We start from the raw sequence: 20862 nt of genomic DNA, 5'->3' as shown, positions 1-20862 counted from the left end.
CATTTGCTCTCTGTGTTCTCTTCAGGGTTATAGCTACTGCTTTGCAAAAACATCATCCTTGTGTAGCAAAATCACTTCATGGGGGCAGTGTTTAGCTGTAAATGTCCTCCACAGTCTAAATGGATTGTAGAGGCACTCAATCATTTTCAAGCTTTAGATGATAGCAAAGGAGTTTTAAATGAAATCTAAGGAAAATAAGTTTCCTAAAGATGTAAAAGCCCACTGCAATCATCTTTATATGCACACTTTAAGTAACTCCGGTGAAAATGACTGTTTTCATTTTGTCTCTTGAGACTGTTTGCTATAAATGCTTGGAGTGTATAGATTCATATACAGTGTCTTTTGTTACAGCAGGTGGGAATAGGATGTAATCTAATTCATGGCATGCTGCAGACAGAGTGCAATGTGTACCAAAGCTGAGCCGTAGACGGAGGAGTGCTCAACTTCCCCAGCTGGCCACTCGCCACTCTTTCTTTACTCTTCCTCTCTCCCCTTTCTATTCTGTTAGTTTATCCCTTTAACCAAACATGTTGCACACAGTCAGTATGCTCACATCATTGGTATAGACCATCTGAGTTGACTCTGGTAACAAGTTGCGCTTTTTCTCCCCCTGTAGGACTTTACGAGGGCTGAAGATTAGGAGCAGCAGTGGATTTGAATGTTTGAATGTCTTCCTATAAAGCCAGCTGGTTAAAATGCTTAGCTGGAACTCTTCATGCTCTTCTGTGTATGACCGTGCAGCTGGTGGAGAGCCTCACCTTAGGGAGAGCAGAAATAACTTTGGCTGTGATGTGTATGTATTCACCACCCACACGCCTACATCCTCCTACCACCAGTTTTTCAACCAGTTTGCTGGTTTTCATCTTCTTCCTCCAAATGTCAATGTGGGAGGCATTATCGAAAAGAGGGAAGTCACTTTAAAAGTTCATTGAAGTGAGTAAAACCGCCCAGGGATGCTGTGACCTAATGATTTTGAAAAGTTTTGCATGTTTTCAGGGTGCAAAAAAACACAAAAGGAAGTGCAGCATCCAGATCAATTGGGTATTTTTGGTGAGTTATGCTTCGGCTCTCTTTTGTCAAACCTCATTCAGCCTTTGTTGCTGACCACGGTTGCTCTTAATTGCTGTAATGATCACTTCCTGGGTGGCTTCCAGGTATCCTTTAACAGAAGGGTGAGCTTGTCTGGACAGAATATTTGGAACCCCTTTGCATCTGATGTTAAGAATTTTGGCTGTGAGGCAGCACAACACTTTGCAACCCAGTGGATGACAGCTTTCCCCTGAATTCACTGGATTAAAAGGTATTTTATTGCCAGACAGACACTCATTAACAGCTTTGTGCAGCCAAACTGAATGTCTCTGACCATTTGGAGAAGGCAGTAGTCTTACAAGCCCCATCAAAATCATCAACTCCACATTTAAAAGTATAAAACCTGGCACAAAAAAGATTTTTGTGTTAGAAATCCATGTGTTGTTTGTGTTTTATCAGAGCCGTGAATCTCATTAGGAGATAAATTTTCTAAGTAGCAGAAAAGGACACACAAGGCTGTTTCCATCAGACACACCGAGGCTGCCTTCTCCCAGAGATGATTATTGCAGCCAGCAAACACCACAGGGTTGCTATGCGTGGGTCGTGGGATCAGGGGATCTGGCAATCTTTACAACTTTTAATAAAACTTCGACTGCTGCCAAGAGTATGTCAGCTATTCCCTGTGATACAAAGACACAACAAAGGATGTTTTCCAGGGAGTCTTGCTGCATTGTTCCAGATTCACTTTAAAACACCGGGAATGTAGTACTCCACATATGTTACCGGGCAGAATTTTTACTTCCTTGATCACCTTACAATTGTATTTTGTGATACATTTATATATTTTTTTCTCTAGACTAAACCTTTTAGAAGGACATAGATATCTTGTAGCAATGGTTAAAACTGTGTTTTTCTTTAGAATTGGCAAACAAATGCTTGCTTGAGGAAAGAAATTGTTTCTGGGTTGTTTTGTTAAGTAACTGACAGGTAAAGGATGATTTTCCTTTTCATTTTTTTTAAGTCATTGTACATCATAAAACTATCAACTTCCTGCCCTCGTGGTCCAAGGCAAATCTTTGTCTTTTTTTAGACTTGATGCAAAAATTCACCAAAAAACACAAATCTGTTCAGTTTTGCATCTTAGATACAACAGTTCAAGGGAACTCCTCTCACCTCCACAGCTTATTCTTTGTTTGAGTGTGAGGTATCTTACTACTTTAATTTGCGGCATGTCTGTCTATCTCTATTTGCACGCCACACTGTTGCTCAAATTGCCCCTGATAGCCCTCAGAAAGCTTCTTGGGTGCACCTGTTTGAAACTGATGCCATAAAACAATCATAACTATGTACATATTTTCTATAAAATCCCAAAATGTAGGCGCATGCACTTAAACTTTGTAAACTAGAAAAGCAATTGGAGAGCGCAGACCTCCGCCATTAGCCCTATCTCCCAATAGCAAAGAATCCTTTTGATAATTGCTGGATCCAGACGGGGATCTGGATCACTCCCAAAATCTAATCAGTTCTTCCTTATGCCATTTCTGACATTTCCTGAAAATTTCATCAAAATCCGTCCATAACTTTTTGAGTTATGTTGCTAACAAACTAACTAACTAACAAACCCTGCCGATCATATAATCTCCTTGGCAGAGGTAATAAGTCAAAGGGCATAGTTCTAATGCACCTCTTATTGTGTTGTTGGCCTATCACCACACATATGCACTTGTATGCAGAAACACTGAGCCATTATGCAGTTATTTGGGGAAAAACACCCCTTTCCTTGCAAATTGGCCTTATTGCAATTAAGCATCTAATGATGATAGTAACAGCATGATATATAGTGATATATAGCGTAAAAATTAGCCTACTCCTTGTAAGAGCAGATAAATGTGTGCTGCAGTTTTGATGATACACACATTTTCCAGAAATAAGGAAACAGTTTCCCCTCTGTATGACTTTAAAATTGGTTAAATGTAAATATTATTTTTAAATATTACATTGATGTTGCTATTATTTAGCTATAACCAGGAGTTAAGGGAGGATTTGACACCCTGCTGTAGATGCGGGACACACACTCCAAAGGGAGTGTGATTAAGAAAAGAGGGCTCTAGTCTATTTGATAAAATCCACACTCCAAAAGGTGTTTTTTATCAAACGATAAACAGCCTTTCTTTGTTTCATGGATAAATGTCTCATGAAGGTTAAAAAAAAAAAAGTAAAAAGCAGCCTTCCTTGATTCCTAGTTTTGCAAAGCATTCTGGGATCACCCCCAGCGTTACCCAGGAAGGCCACTTTTAACAGTGGCCTTTTTTTCTCCCACATTATGTGAAATTTGTCCTTTAAACAGAAGCAGTGGTTTACTGTTTAGTAAAAACTGACTTTGGAGTCCCGTTTTTATTGAAGAAGTAATGGGAAGTAAGCAGTGGTGGTGAATGAAGCTGAGCAGCATATCTCTACTTGTCATCTTTTGTTATTGTTTTGATTAAGAGTCCCCAAGTAGTCCACTTTCAGTACTGTGCGTTCAACTGTGATCTTGTTCACATGAAAGTGTAAGTGTGATAGGTCACTTTAAGGGCAGCAACAAATTCTGCCCTTTGATCATTCTTAACCCCTCAGACATTATTTCTTCCTCGTGGGCCAATGTTTCAGTTTAATGATTCATTAATGCCACACAAATTAAACCAAACAGGGCTCAGGAGCTCATTCACCGTCTGACAGATCGGCTTGGACAGTTATGACTCATGTTAAAGTCACTCACAGCCTAAAAATAATCACCACTGAGAATTTGGGTCAGACTTAATGTCCATGTCCTGGAGGGAAGTGGATTATTGTCTGATACAGAGATTTATAGAAAAATTCCCTTTTTACCTCCCAGATGAACCTGCTGTCACCTGCTAAACTCATTCACAGTTATGTTTGTGTGTTCCTTTCAAAGGAGACGATAACAAAATGCAGTCATTTTTAACACTCATATAAAAATCAAACTAAGTGAATGGGTGAACAAGTCCTTTATTTATGCAGTTTCTAAAAATTACAATTGCAAACTATTTCACAATATTTTCTTTCAGTTTGACGCTATTAAAATCCAGAATAAAAGCCACTTCTTTGATTCTTTCCAGACTTGCATGTCACCTTCATGGACTATCATGAAGGTGACATGACAACAAAAGACCACAAAGCATTGTTTTAACCATAAGTTAGGACATATACTGTATATTTTGTTACTAACATGGTTGTCCTTTATTAAGGGTATTTCTGTGTGCATGTTGAAGTGTCTACAACGTTTTAATCACATGTTGATTGGATAAATATGGGATGAATAGAAATGTAGTGTAAAGCAGAAGGCTGAGAATTGCAGGGTTCTCAAGCTATTATACCATACATGACCTGTGATGACATTTATATCACAACACAGTGATTCTCCATTAATAGATACATTAAAAAACAATTATATGGCGATACATTATGACTTCAGTCCGTGTCACCCTCATTCACCTCAGAGGCGCCATTGTCAGGAGTAGTCAAGAGGACATGACACAATGAGTCAAACTGCCTGTGAAATTTGTTTAGTGTTTTTTGATACTAAAATACTAATAACTGGCGATGTATCAGTGTATTGACACTTTGTCCCATCTAGAAGCACCTTTAGTTCACATAAGGCAAAAAGTTGCCAATTAAGTGTAACATGAAGTTTTCTCATAATATAAATTTCTAATGTTTATTAAAAGGTCATTTACTGGGAGCAGGTGGCCTAGTGGTTTAAGGCGCTCCCCATGTACGCAGGCGGCCCGGGTTCGAATCTGGCCTGAGGCTCTTTACCTCATGTCTCTCCCCCACTCTTACCCTGTTTCCGACTCTATCCATTGTCCTCCTCTATCTAATAAAGGCACAAAAATGGCCAAAAATAAATTGTTAACAAAAAAGCTAATTTACATGAAATTTCTCCAAATATAACCCAAAACTTCTGTAGATATAGTTTAAGGGCTTTTGTGCCTTTATTTATAGTGAAGGATGGTGGATAAAGTTGGAAATAGGGATGAGAGAGGGAGGGTGAGACATACAGGAAAGAAGGCCAGACTTGAACCTAGGTCACCTGCAAACACTGGCGCAACCTAACTGCGAGGCTATCCGCACCCCGTCATGTTTTTTTTTTTTAAATCAAACTTGCATGTAGAGAGAGAAAAAAGATGCTTTGTGGGTACTAAGAAAATGCCATGTTTTTTGCATTTTGATTGGAGGAACTAGGCTCTAAATTTACTTCTAGGGTAAATGATCTACCTCTTGAAAAGTCCCTGCCAAGGGTTCCAAAGTCCAGGAACTTTGGGGCTGCAGTGCTGTAAATAAGTTTAAAAGCGTGCAGCTGCAAGCTCAGCATTACTTTAATTTCTCAGCCCCCCCCCCCACTTGAATGTGTCCATGCCAGGCTTGATCAATCTACACCATGACTTTTGAGTCAAGCATTTCAGATATCTGGATACATTTTGCTACTAGCCCCTCTCTCCTTTCTAGTGTTGAATTATCCATCCATCCATTTTCTATACCCCTTATCCTGTTTAGGGTCGCAGGACTGGTCGCCAGTCAATCGCAGGGCTGACATATAGAGACAGACAACCAGGCACACTCACATTCACACCTACGGCCAATTTAGAGTGATCAGTTAACCTAATGAGCATGTTTTTTGGTGGTGGGTGGAAGCTGGAGTATCTGGAGAGAACTCACGCATGCACAGGGAGAACATGCAAACTCCGCACAGAAAGGTCCTGACCAGAAAGCAAACCAGGGACCTTCTTGCTGTGAGGCAACAGCGCTAACCTCTGCGCCGCCCTGCAGCCCAGTGTTAAATCAGCAAATCCATTTTCAGTGTTATAACGTATAATCAGAAAGATTGCACAGTAAATCTCCGTCATGCTAATAAGCTAACTGCACTATAGCACAATGATGATGCTTGCCTGTCCGTAACATTACATGGCATCATCTCTGTTATATTGCCCCTGACTTCTTCTAACTGCCACCTAGTGGACTGGTGGTGTTGTGCAGTTACTTTTATGTGTCACTGGCCTGGGACTTCAAAACCAGCCTTTGCCAAAACATATGTACACTGTGGCCCAATATGAGACCTTAAAATCATATGGGGCCAACCAAAACCCTTTTGCAACTATAACATGAGACTTAAAGTATACTTTCATGGTTTACTTCATAAAGCAAACACTTTACCTGGAAAGTGCTTGTTGGGTCCCACAGTACAATTAATGAGCCACTGCTGTATATTTTGTTTTGATCAGGCATGTGCAAAGTCCCTTAAATTTTCTCTTCCAATAGCCATTTCTGTAAACATACTTGGTGGCCCAGCAAACTCTTTCCTAGCATCATTATTGACTCTGAAGGTATCGTGAAAGCAAGTGGCATAGAAGAATATTTTTTACCAGTGTCACAATTGAATCCAAAACCATTTAAACCATGGCCATATTTTCTGTACACTGAAAAAATAAAACATTGGTTAAACTTTAAAAAAAAATGACATAACCAATCACACGAAACATTTTTAATTGAATCATTTTTTTAATCAGGTAAATATAAATCTTTTAACTTCATAGAAACTATGTTTGAAGGTTGAGCAAACCTAATTATTTGAAATTGTCCTAAACTAGAAATAAATTTCCTTTATCAACCAATATAAATATTCCACTCATTTGAGCTTATGACATTTAAGTTCCTAAAACCATGTTATAAAGGTTGGAGAAATGTAATTGTTTTAAGTTGTTTCAATTAAAAAATAATAGTTGTTTTTATCTTAAATGTAAATTGATTAAATTAAATTTAAAAAAATGCTTTAAATAGAGCATACAGCACACAACCCTTTCTAACATATTTTAAACACATTTTATTTTTTGTTCGTCAGCTTAACATTTTTTTGCATTTGTAAAAATGAACAGTCTCCTTCAGCTGAAAAGACAAATCTCAGGCCTGTGAGGTAAAACAGATCCTACCTGTCCTTTCTTATCCTGCTGTGTGATTCCTCTGTGACATACATGCATTTTTCATTTAGATGTGTAAGCCCTGCTATCAAGCCATCAGAAGTCTTGTGTTTTGGTTTAAATTATTCTGCTTTAAAGGATAAAAACTGGTCATGTTGATGTGTATTTTTGTTTGTATAGGTTTGTGGGGGAGCTCAGCTTTTTTTGATATGAGAAGGGGGAGCTCAGTAGGAAAAAAACTTGGGAACCACTGCTTTAGACCATGGTGGAAACCCAGACAACAATGGGCCACGGGAACCATTTAGTTCCTTGAAAATAAGTTCCTGGAACTAAAAATGGACTAAAAGACCCCCTCCCCAACTCGAAGGTTTTATAATACCAACCAGTGGGCCCCAGAGGTTCTGTAGGTGGGCTGTGAGAGGTCTTCTGAAGTAACAAAACACAGAAGTTTGAACTCGTGTCACCTTTTATTGGTCTTATCTTATGTGTGGAATCTGTGTCATGGTTAAATGGTGTTGGATTAACTGGTGACCCTCTGTTTAACATCCCACTATGCCACCCACTTTCTGCTTTTTAAGAATTTATCAGTGTCTTCTGAGACATTAATGTCACTTTGGAAGAGAAAAGGTAAATATTTGATTCTTAAAGTGGAATGGGAGAGGAACCACTGACATAAGAGTGTTGGCTGAACCTTAAGTTTATTACAACTTCCTTCCTAAAATACAGCAAACTCTGAGGAAACCCCTTTCCACTAGCCATAGGTATATACAAAAACAAAGCAAAAATAAAAACTGCTGTCTTTGACAAGTCAAACAGAAGTGAAGAATTATGCTACTGCTTGTGTACCAGTCTTTAAAATGTCATCAGTTCAATACTGTTTACAAGAATTTATCACAATAAGACAAGGTGCTAAGACTGGGCTAAGGGTGATAGAAAATCCCGGTTTATACAGTGATAATACAAGGAAAAAGCTCAGTGATGGATATCTAAGTCTAAACACAAGTAGGTTATCAGTTTTGCTGCACATGAATCACACTGCAATGCAGATAAGCAGCTCTATCTCTCTGCACACATGTGTATGTGAGATCAGATTAGGTCAGATGCTCTTATTTCCCCTCCGGCTCCTCTCTCTGTCCCGGGTCCTGGTTGTAGACCCTGCGGGGGGGTGCAGCTGCAGCCTCTGTGCGCGTGTCGTTTGGTGGCCCGGACCTCAAAGTGACGGAGCCTTGTGGTGCAATCTACGTGAGCAGCGTCCGCGGACTGACAGGCCTGCAGGTCCAATGAAAAGCAGCCGGCATATTGAGGTTGTCAAATCAAAGCCAAAGGGGAGGAGCTGCGCGGTCGTCGTCTGAATTACGTCATGCACAAACAGCTGGTCGTTGGCAGAAAGAAGAAAAAAAAGAATCCTGAAAAAATGTAGACCAGCACAGCCACGGAGAACTGCACCCGGGCTGGAGCCCCTTCACTGAGGATTTTGGCTTTTAACGATGTGGCAGCTGGAGCGCCGGGGCTCAGGATGTAGCCCACCGAGGCTCCTCTTGCTTGTTTACACCTCTGTGTGCGCGCTCGGAGGTGAGTGGGTCTCCATTCAGTGGCATTCACGGGGAGCTGTTCCTTTTGTCGAGGTGCTGAAATCCTCCTCCAGCATGAAGCAGCGCTGTCTCTGAAACATCCACAGCTTCTGCTCCAGCTGAACCGTCTCTAGCTTCTGTTTGGTGACGAACGTTTTAGGCTAATAATGGCACGCGAGCACACTGACAGATGCTCGTATAGGTTGTACGCTACGATGCTGAGGAGCTGAATGTGACCACAGGGAAGCCCATCAGGATGGATGTTGTTGCCTTTGGTTGTTGGTTGATTTGTTTGTCTTTGTTTTGATTTGTTGAAGAAGGCAAGGACACGTTGCCGTGATCAAAATAGGACCAGATTTATCACAGAAAGAGGCAATGCTGGACTTTCCCCTTACTATCTTATGTCTTGTCTTTAATTTTGAGATAATAGTTCAGTTAAAGATGTGGCAGCATTAAAGTCAACCATAGGATCACCTTTGATTACACCTCCTTTTGTTTTTGAATACATCCAAAAAGTAGGACATCTATGTCCTTCCATTAGAAATTCCTACATTAGGAGTGTTCCTTGTGTCCCATCCTCTGAGATGCTTTTGCTGCTCTAACACACAGAGGCGTGAAAGAAAAACCTCAGCCTCAATCGTGGGACAACAATGAATCTACACCTATAGCACACGCTGTACTGGCTGTGGTGGTCACAGAAGAGCTTAAAGGTTTGCCTGAGGATGTTTCAGTCCGCTGACAGACTTGTTGCTGTTTTGCTCCATCAGTTCTGACTAATCTTTAGGTTTGGATGAAGTCAGTAAGATCAATTTCTCCCCTCTAGGCTCTTATCTCTGGCTTTCCGAGGATGTTTTTTGGAGTAAACATTACAGTGTAGGGGGACCAAGTGATATTGTTTTGGGAGAAATTGTGATTTTTTTTTCCCCACAGACAGGATATAGAATGGTACATTTCTATCTTATCAGCAGGAAGTCGGTTTACCCACTGAATAGAAGAGTGATGTAATTTTTGCATTGATTTGTTAATATTTCACATGACAGCTCTATTGTTGACATTTTTGTGCCTGGATGAAAAAGGTCCATAATTTTCGTGGCTGTGTGTTCGATTTTTTGATTCAAATTGTGGTTGTGAGCAGCTTGAAGCAGATGAATCACCAGCAGTGGATTTGATGTTTATGCAAAATCCTATCCTTTTTGTTTCTTTAAAGTTCACATTAATAAAGGAGGGATTTCAAAAATCAGTCTTTACCTTCGCTGCTCTCCTTTTAAAAAAGCATTCACTGCTGAATTTGTACTTGAGATGACAAAAAGCAGGATTATGTCTGTATTAAGCCTCTCACAGAGTAAAACAGTGGTTGGGAGGCGCTCATTGAAGAGATTACTGAATTTAGAGCTGCACTGTAAGAAAGCCTGTGAGCATTCTGCAGCATTTATCTACAAATGAATATGTCTTTAGTGAAGCGGCAAACAAAGAAACAGACAAGCATTTTAGATCATTTGGTGGATTTACACCTTCACATGTATTGTAGGTAAAAGTATGAAGGCTGGATTCTTGCTGTCTTATGGGTATGTTGACTCACAGAGTTCTGATTATGGCTTGATGTGCATGTTTCAGCCTTGGTTTCACTTTGACACATACCCCAGATGCAAATGTGTTAATATCTATGCTTTACACTGATTTTGCCTTTATCCTTGCATGTACGCCTTATACATAACAAAACAGCACATTGTGGGATGCTTCAGTGTTTCCAGTTTAAATTCTCCCATTAATGGTAAATGCTCTTGGTCTTGTATAGTGTTTTTTTTTCCTCAAAGCGCTCTTTACACCACACTACACATACCCATTCACTCACCAATGGAGAACGCTGCTATGTAAAGGGACCATTAGTATTAAATAAACCTATTCATATGCATCCATTCACATTTACATGCCACTGATGCAGTGTGGCAGCAGTTTGGGGTCAAGTGTCTAACCCAAGGACACATCAACGTGTGACTGAAGGAGCTGAAGATTGAACTCTAGACCTTCTGGTTGAGAGACAACTGACTACCTACAGAGCCGCAGTCGCCCCGTAACATGCCAACTGTTGGCGCGTTGGTTGTTGAAGACACTAAAGCAGGGGTCATCAGCTACATTTGTACAAGGGCCATCTTTTTCCTTGATGGATGCGTTGGGGGCTGGACATTCAAATAAATTAAAGAGACGTTTTGGTCTAATTAACATGTTTTTGAAAACATAATTTTCTTTCAATGTACGCCAATCTTAGCTTCTTAAAGTAAGAACAGACCCTGTAATGAAGCCAACTACAAGAGGGCAATTGAAATATTTTGGCTGAATATTTCTTATGTTCTCCATCACTGAGTTTGGTGCTAATATGGTGAGTCCTGATTGGTGGAAAACCAATGCAAGAAACAGATCTTTAGTTGTGATTCTCAGGCAGGAAAATGTCTGAAGTCAAAAGAAAGCCAGTTTCATTAAATAATGAACTGATAAGTATGTGTTTATGCACTATATTTGCAAATGATAGCTGACAAGTGGATTTCTGTAAAATGGATCAAACATTGAACTGGATAAAACCTTGTAAATCTCCATTCTTTTTAGGTTTGTTTTAATGTCTGTAAGGATAAGAAAAAAAATACCTGATATAACATATTTCTTCACCTGCATATTTCTGAATTTTATTATGTTAATAGTGGAACACGGTGACACAACTGTATGTGACTTCCTAGTTGATCAGAGCCATTATGCTCCATAGATAATACTTTTTTTTACATTATTTTGATCAAACAGAAAAGCTCTAAATGAAGCTATATTCAATGGTGCATATCAGGGATGACCAACCGATGGGGCCACCTTGGTTTTCGTCTCACTACCATAGAGTTAAAATGTCAAAACTATCCTAATCAAACACATAAATTTCATAATGTATTTTGTTAGAATTTAGTCTATAAACCAGTGATTATCAACAGGTGGCCCCTCAAAGCTCCCCATCCGGCTCCCAAAAGATGATTAAGGTGTGGATCAAAAAAGATGCTGTGGGTTTTAAGTTGTCTTTTGTATTTAAATCCTTAGAGCTATCAAATCAACCCCAGAATGATCAAGAATGCAACTGTTTTATTGGGAATGACTGATCTGATTATTTTCCGAAAACCACCAGTAAACCAAAATGAGTCGATAATCAGTCCAGTTCTGATTTACTAAAGTAGAATGATATTTATTCTACTTTAGTCAATGTGAAAGTCAGGCCCGAAAAGAATCTGTCTGGCCCTTGTGCAAATGTAGTTGATGATCCATACTATAAAACATATTTTGTAAACGCAATTGTAATGACCTAAGCATAGAGTTTAAACCAACTTAAGCTGCTTTTGTAAAGCAATTAACATATTAATGGCATATTAAAGTAGGTCTATATTTTATTTATATTTCTGCATACATTTAGTTATGCATTAAAATAGTTCAATAGTACAATAACAAACATCTACATCAGCTAATTTCTTCCAAAACGCAAATGATATTGCTCAATAAAATATTGTTATATAAATATTTTTGTTGTTCATGTATGTACAAATGTTTGGCTTTTGTGCATGGTGACCCAGTTTTACATTCATCATATCAGGTTTCATCATGGCTTCTTCATATTCAAAATGTATTCATATCTGAAATAGACTCGCTGGCCACATTAAGTGAGGAGGCCTCCAGTTGCCCATCCCTGGAGCACGCTGTCATTAGAAAGGTTCTTGTAACAGTTAAATTTGGCTTATGCCTCCTGTGTCATTTCTTTAACTTCCTGGTAGTTGTTTTTTGCTACTGTAGTTTAAAAAACTGAAAATAGCGTTGTATACAGACAGGTATATAGGAGGAAACACGAGTAATAATTAAAATAGTTCTAGCTTGGTTAAATTAACTTTAGCTGGTATAATATTAAAACAATAAAACATATTCAAAATAAAGTGGCAGCCCCATTTTTTGTATTCAGCTCTTTTATTCAAGGCAGCTTTGACTTGCACTTGCAGCTGACCCACAATGTTGGTCTAATTGCTTGACTGAAGTAGATTTCCACAGTTAAGTGATCGTGGAAATGTTCTGTTACACAGTTTCATGTTATGACGAGTGTTGCTGGATGGATCAGACTGTTTTAATTCTGACTAATGTAGTTTCATCCTAAAATCTTTGAATTGCTCTAATTTTGGACACCTTTGCAGTTAAAGTTGGAAAAATTTGTACTATTATCCCTCTGAAACTCAGCACCTTCTCTTTCTTTACTGTCCGTAAAGCAGCTTCTTTGGGCAGGTGCCTTTGCAACTTGATCGTTTGTCTTGGAGCAGATTTTGTGGCAGGCACCACTCAGTGTGATGAGAGATTTACACTGTTTTTGATATTTAAAGGAATCACAGAATCAGTCTTATGCAGCATGGTGTTGTCTTTTTACCATCCCTTAATAGCAGTCCTGGTGGAAACTTGTGATTTGAAAAGTATATAATATTGTAAAAGTTGACTCTCTTGAGCATGAGATTACATTGCATTTAGAATATTTCAATGGCATCACAGCATCACAACCAAAAGACTTGGTTTTTTTCTTGTTTTTCACCAGCTATAACCAGGCTTTAATCTCAGTCTTGCACTATGAAAGTCTGTCACTGGCTTGTTTCATTGTAATTAGATGTGCAGGATGCACTGTAAGCTAAGCACAGATATTGGCAGTGTTGGGGTTATAGCATTTCTGTCAATGACATGTGAACAGGGTCTCCTCAGTCCAAGTATCCATGTGATGAAAGGCCTAAGATGACCCTCAGTTTAAGGAAGGCTCACTCATAACACAGACTGAGAACCAGAGGAGAGCTAGGATGACAGTGAAATCAAGACTGGGAGCTTTGTGTTAGATCAGGCTTTAGCTCCTGACAGCAAGATTGCTTCATTCTTCTGACTTTCTTCCTTCTTATTCTGCCTCCTTTAGTATTCAAGGTTGCTTCCATAGGTGAGAGGCAGTGCGAGCTTTGAGGGCTGGTAATAGCGTGGGGGGTGGGAGAAGAGCAGAACAGAGCCATTTTTCTCCTTTTCCTGACACACACTGGAACACATCGTACATTGGAGAAAAAACCTTTTGGCTTTACACATCCACGCCTCAGCAACCTTGTCACTATAGAGGGTCACTTGGTTTCTTTACTCCGTGTTATCGCTGAGGTGAAAAGCAGAAGCAATAGCAATAAAAGAAGGTGTAAATGACAGCATTGGTGCAGTGAGTCTACTTACTGTCTGGCTATAACTCTTAGATTAACTGGGCTCATGCTGTTTTAGCAGCACAGGCTGTTCATTGCATCCTCAAATGTGTCTGTGAAATTTTACTATTTTTGCACAATTTGTAGGCGAGATTAATTATCCCCTGCAAAAGAAAGAAAACACAAAGAGACAATGCCACAGGTACTCCAAGTACAGATGGTAGAAATGGTTTACAAGCAAAAAAAAGGAGTTTGTTACAAATGAGAACCATTATCCTCCAGTGAAACATCAAAGTGCTTCATTATTGCTCCCATAAAAAAACTGCTGCCTTCTCTCTTATCTACTTGTTTGCAGTCATGATAACACTTATCTAACTTATTCAATATGTTGCAGTGCAGCAATTATGTGACTCACATGCAGTTTCCCCCAGATTTTCCCCACCCGCTGGGCGTGCTTGAAGCCAGCAAGGCTCATGTAGGTAATATGGGAGATTACACCTGTCACATGTTCTGAGGCTTTTATATGCAGCGCCTTTGGTGGATGTAATCCAAGGATTTGACATTATACAGGGCGTGAGTGAGCTTGCATACATACATATATCTCCCTCAGCTGCTTTAAAAGGAGTTAAAGTCTGTGATCACATATTAAGATGATCTAGCTCTTTACAAACAGTTGGCGGGGTTCAAGGAGGAGCTTGTCTTTATGGGCTTAAGCTGGAGAGACTGCTTATGCATCTGTTCGGAGAAGTGATGGTGCCAAGAAATTTGAAATTATTTGTTCACTGAGTTTACTCTTTCTAAGAAAAAGTTTACAAGACGGGTGGTAAGCCATCAGAAGTCCCCATAAGATGAATTCATATGCCACTGAAAATCCTGACGTTATTTATCAAGAAGGTCAAATTTTGCACCTAAAGTAAAAATACCTCAATATCTACTGAAACATCTGGTCCAGAATCTTGAACAAACACACACTGCTTCCTTGGATGAGTTCCTATAATGCCTCTCTTTTTATTCATTACATCATTGTAGTATTTTTGTCCAGATAACCTCAAAACTAATGGCATTCCTGTCAGTCACAGCTGTTTGTCAGTGGAGCTAATTAGCCACATTAGCAGGCTGAAACACAAAAACTACAGAGTATACAGCCTGCCAAACAGCAGCATGTTAGATTATTCATTTTGAAAATGTAAGGATTTGTGTAGTTAGCTTTCCAACACTCTTAACTAAACTGGCAAACATGGTAGGGATATCTTAATCTGTTCAAATGGGCTTATTATCATTGTGATTCTGCTCCTTAAAAGCATGCTAAATCACCTAATTAGGTAAATTGCTAACAGCATGACTAATTGTCAAATCAATGCATTGTCATAGTGAAAACTGGAAGGCAATAACAAGCTTAACTCAGATTAGTCAAAGCAAAGAAGCATTGCCATGGTTAAAGTTTAGCCTGCTAACATGCTAATCATGCTAACATCATAGCATTTCCATGGTGAAAATTGGAGGTTGCTGCAAATAAGTTTACCTAAGATAGTCAATGGACATCACTACTGTACTAAATACTAAACATTTAAGTGCATAAGTGTACATAGTGCATTCCCACTGAGAAGTGTACTCAAAAGCAGTAGCCTACACAACAGGCACACTCAAAAGTGTCCAAGAACTGAGTGGAACAATGAACATTAAATTGGAGATGTAGCAGATTGTACTATTAGCAAGCTAGCATGCTAGCTAATGTGTTACTAACAATGGCAGCAGATTTCAATCAAGAAAAGTGCATTTAAGGTAAAAAAGTTTGTTTTATTCAAGCAAATGATGTTAACATGTAATGCAAGCTGCATTAACCTAATTAGTTAGTGAAACTAGCCATCAAATTTTGATTATAATAGCCAAAAGTCTATCTATAACTTGCCATAAAAAAAAGTAGGAGAAGAAAACAGAGGCAGTTAAACTGTTTTCACTCTCTGTTAGTGCAAAAAAGGCAGTGTGCAACTTGAGACAATACTAAACCCCTTGTTTCCACATATGTATGGTTATGGACGTAGGTCAACTGGAAGTCCAGTCATATAGTAATCTCCATGTTATGCACCCTGCCTACCAAACTCCTCCCCTCCATAATATTTTCATTTGGAATGTGCCACAAGTACATTGAAAAAATGTTATTTTTGCGGTAAAATTGGGGGAGGCTGTATGGCAGTGTGCTAGCTGACCAAGTACCAACTAGACAACAGGCTACAATGAGTCATGATTAGCAACTTTGATATGAAGTATATAATGATTTATCAGTCAAGTGTGATATGAAGATCATTTTGGAAATGTCAATTATATTTAAATATTTAAAGAGGGGATATTATACTTTTCTGATTTTTAAAACATAAATATAAAGTCACAATATTAGGTGTCCATACTTCATGTCTGCAAATTTTCAAACTGCAAGATAAACGTATGTGGCAGTAATCTTGGAATTAGAGTGCAAAATGATGAAAACGGTTCATTGAAAATCTCTCTGAGCTCCTCCCGAGACGAGATTTTGATGGAGCGAACTGATGAGGTCATCGCAATAGGATCTCCTGATTGGTTCGTCAGTGCTGCCAGCAAAGCGGAACAGACCGCCTCCACAAGGCCTTTTAGCCATTTAGTAACACAATAATCAAACGTTCACCAAACAGATACGTCCCGCTCTATCCTCTGCTGCTGGTTTTCTTCCCCCTCTCTCTCCAAACTATCAGGATCAGACTCTGGGTCTAACACGTACAGACGAATATCAGAATTCGCCATATTTTACTCAGTCGGACCGGTTCATTCAAAGTTTACAAGTACTAGCTTAGCAACATAGCCACATTGGAGGGGGCGGGTACAAAACATTGAGTCCTGCCACCGGCCAGCCTCCGGAAAATCGGCCAGTCGGAGGAATGCAGGTCCTTGGGGGGCTGGGCGGCGGGGATGATAGTGTTAAAGAGACAGCAGCGAAAATGAAGCGTTTCAGACTGAGGTTAAAATAAGGTTTTTTCAGGATGCCAGTGTGAGAACATGAGGAGTTTTTTAAGCTGTAAACCATGTTAAGCTACTACATGGGTATCAGAGAGATGGTGTAAAGCTTTGAAAAAAGGCATAATACCCCCACTTTAAGTGAACAGTTGTTAGGGATAGTTAAATTCAAAATGGGTGATTTAACGTATAAACAAACATTTGAATGGCTAAACAAGTTAGCTTAGCCCATTAGGCCATTCACATGTCCATGAAAAACTCGCTGCTTCACTGTTAGCCAACTTCTGCAATTATTTCTTGATATGCAATATTACTCCTGTTTCATTTCTGTAATTCCAGTAAACACAACAGCTACAGGTAGTTTATTAGCTTTTTATCCATCTGTACAAAGTGCCGTTCCTTGCGTAAGGACCCAAGGGTGCATCATCCGTATATTATGGATACAAGAACATCAGTCATATACGTGATTAAGTGCTCTGTACTTCATTTAAGTGTACTGTAACCCAGTAAATTAACAGAAGTATACAATTTGAGACAAACTGAGTAACTGTAATGCTAACATGGTATGTGTGTTAGCAACTTAAAGAAAGTAAACACCAACAGAATTGTTTGACATCTTAGTAGAAGCTTTGCTTTGATTCAAATTTTAGATCCCTAACATGTTCAGCAACATTTTAATATGATGAGCACACTTTACTTGCCTAGCAATCGCAAGTTACTGAGGAGATAAAGCTTTTTGTGCTCTCACTCCAAACTGATATGGTTAACATGATCCTTAAACGTCACTTTTTTTGGCTTCAAAGTTGGGAAGATTTTTAGCGTCATCCCTCTGAAAGTTCATGCCAGACATGTAGTCATACGCCAAGCTGTGATCAGCTGACAGCCAGCTAATCCCAATTATCGCCTCCCAGCTCCCACAGCCAATCACAGCTCTTTCTCTCAACAGTGGTGAATTTAGATATGAAATACTTCTCACTAATCCCTGTTTGCATTAATGCTGATGCACCACACTGCTGCTGCTTACAAAGCTTAACCTCCACCACCCCAGCCTCCTCCTTTAGAGCATAAAGCTTGGTGCACCCTCTTACTAGATTCATGCTATGGATTAATTGCTTTTGAACTCATTTTAATTGATTCAGTACACGTCAGAAATGCATTTATGTCATGCTGCTTGATCAACAAGGGAGCAGCTTTTGAGCAGAGCCTTCTTCCTCAAATAAAACTGTACATCCATTTTGCAATGAAATGGTTAAATGTGTGTTCCTGAATGAACCTCTTCTTTTGTTTGGCTAAGTACCTCTGCACTACCTACACTCTGAAGGTCTTGAGCCAGATTTTGTGGCAGGCGCCACTCTTTGAACAAGAGCTTGTCCTTTTTTAATATTTGAGGAGCTTCTAAATACAGAATCAGAATCCAGAGGAGAAAAAAAATCAACAATTAAATACTGGAGAAAAGCCTGTAAACAAATAATTTTATGCAGCTCTGGTTCATCATATCAAAACTCTTGTTGACATCCCTATCACCAACATTGGAAATTGGAAATAACTGATTTGAAGTGTGTGGACGCAACCCACTGAACCAAACTGTCTGCATTTCAGTTTACAATTTCAGTAAAAGTGTTAGGACTGTCTTCGTCAAAAGTTTTGCTTGATAACATGCTTAACTACCTCGTGAATTAGGAGAATTACAAATTCCTGCCAAGCAATGCCAGCAAAGTGATTTAAACATTTTTACTTGTTTCAAATCAAACTTCAATGATGGGCATGGTTCACAGTCTGCAAAGCTATTGCATTTTACGATTTTTACTGGGAAAATTGGACCTGCTTAACACACAAAACAGAGATTAAAGGCTAAATGTGAAGGATGCCATAGAATGCTTGCATTTTCATCAGAAATTTTTGATCCTTAGTCAACATAGTCAACGATCTGCTAATCAACAGCATGTTAGAATAGACATTCTAGAAACTTCAGCATACCAACAACTCACATGTTGAACTAGTAGGATACATACTGTATGTATACCAGTGATAATGATATCAGTGTTGTGTCAGTAATAACATCTGGAATTCTCCTGCATTAAACTAAGGGGATGAACATGAGGACACTTTCCCCTCTAAATAAAAAAACATCAGCATGTTACTTAAAGGTTGTCAACAATATGTTAATGCAGTCCCAGCTTTTTTGAAGAATAAGATAATATATATATTTAAGAGCACTGTCTGTCCTCCACAGATTGCCTTTTCGTGACTGAATACTTCACCCGCACGCCTCGTAAGCTGAATGCTTTCAACTCCTTTGCGAGTGTGGAACTGTTCCACTTCAATGTGCCTGACGACACCATGATGGCCGTATGGAACCTCATCACCTTCAAGGAGCAAGGCGGCACGTTCGGAGACAGCTGCCCCAATCGCAATGTGACTGTGTAAGACATTGATCTGTCCTTTCCTAACGGTGCTTGTGATTGGTTGAGACACCTTCTTTTGTTGCCCCTTTGATGAAGTTTGACTCGGAGCTAAAGTGTGCTCCTTCTGTAGTGTAAAATAGATTAGTAATAATCATATTCAGCCTACCTTTTGCAAAAGGTTTAAGCAGCTGGTTTTAGCAGCGTCAGCTTTTACTGGCATTCTCACCATGTGGAGGAGCTGCTGTTACAGCATTTAGATTTTTATTTTTCTCTCTATTTTTACCATATTGGTTTGCAGAGAGCTGTATATTCAGGTGGCTCTGTGTTCCTGTGATTGACAAAAGCATCATTGTCACATTTAGATGTGTCAGGGTGAACATGATTATTAATGTTCTGAACGTGACTTTTTCATATTTAAATTAGAAGAAGCCATCTGTGCTCAGGCTGTCAGCTGTGGGATGAATTTCATATTTTAGCAGATGCCTCTGTTGTTTATGAAAATATCAGCCTTTACAGAGATTATGTTTGTGCTCTGTGATTAACAGGTACTTCAGGTCCGGGGCTCCTCCAGTAATAAATCCTCTTTACACCCATTTCCCTCGGGATACGGTCGTCCCAGGATCCTTTGCAGTGACTCTAACCTGGACTCTCCCAAACCGTACAACAGGAGCATTCAATGTGACCAGCCCACTCCCTGGAGACTGGTTCCTGGCTGCACATTTACCCAAGGACGAAGGCAAGATCTCAGTGAAGGTAAAACTGAACATGAACCCAAATTTAAATCTAACTTATATTTTTAGCAATGTATTTGAAACAAACTTTGGTCATTTTGTTGATTTCATGCTTTGCTCAGAGATAACTTACGATGAGTAGTGTTGGTGGTGTGGTCTTTTCTGGTGATGTTGCTATCATGCTTAAATTGCAGGATGCTGCATAAAGACTGTATATTGCTGATGAGATTTTGCTTTTAAACCCCTTGCAAACTTGCACAAACAAATACATAGATATGTATAATCCTTGAACAACCAAGGACACAGCAGTTACAGAGTTTACACTTACAGTCATGGACGAAAATGTTGGCACCCCTGGAATTTTTCCAGAAAATACATCATTTCTCCCAGAAACTGTTGCAATCAACAAATGTTTTTGGTATACATGTGTTTATTGCCTTTATGTGCATTGGAACAACACAAAAAATCTGAAGAAAAAAAGACAAAATTGACATAATTTTACACAAAACTCAAAAATGGGCTGGACAAAATTGTTGGCACCCTCAACTTAATATTTGGTTGCACAACCTCGGAAAAAGATAACTGAAACCAATGGTTTCCAATAACTATTGACAGACTTCTTACACCTCTCAACTGGAATTTTGGACCACTCTTCTTTTGCACACTGCTCTGGATCTCTCAGATTTGAAGGGTGCTTCTTGCAACAGCAGTTTTGAGATCTCTTCATAGGTGTTCAGTTGGATTTAGATCTGGACTCACTGCTGGCCACTTCAGAACTCTCCGGCGCTTTGTCTCCAACTATTTCTTGGTGCTTTTTGAGGTATATTTTAGATCGTTGTCCTGCTGGAACACCCATGACCTCTTATGCAGACCCAGCTTTCTGACACTAGGCCCTACATTGCGGCCCAAATTTTTTTGATAGTCTCAGATTTCATGATTCCTTGCACACA

The 20862-nt window shown here is 39.3% G+C and overlaps 1 protein-coding gene across 1 annotated transcript in view; it reads left to right on the top strand.

Annotated features, from left to right (window-relative positions):
• Window positions 1-8432: 8432 nt before the first annotated feature.
• tmem8b (transmembrane protein 8B) overlaps window positions 8433-20862 on the top strand; it is an 81776-nt gene continuing 69346 nt past the window's right edge. Inside the window, exons 1-3 of the mRNA XM_041788128.1 lie at window positions 8433-8576; window positions 19010-19199; window positions 19727-19934. Of these exons, the coding sequence (XP_041644062.1) occupies window positions 8492-8576; window positions 19010-19199; window positions 19727-19934 (483 nt within the window). The 5' untranslated portion in view covers window positions 8433-8491. The remainder of the gene's footprint in view (window positions 8577-19009; window positions 19200-19726; window positions 19935-20862) is intronic.

Source organism: Cheilinus undulatus, linkage group 5 (assembly GCF_018320785.1).
Source record: "Cheilinus undulatus linkage group 5, ASM1832078v1, whole genome shotgun sequence".
Classification (NCBI taxonomy): domain Eukaryota; kingdom Metazoa; phylum Chordata; class Actinopteri; order Labriformes; family Labridae; genus Cheilinus; species Cheilinus undulatus.
The sequence above is the reverse complement of the archived record's forward strand: the minus strand, read 5'-3'. Positions and strand labels throughout refer to the sequence as shown.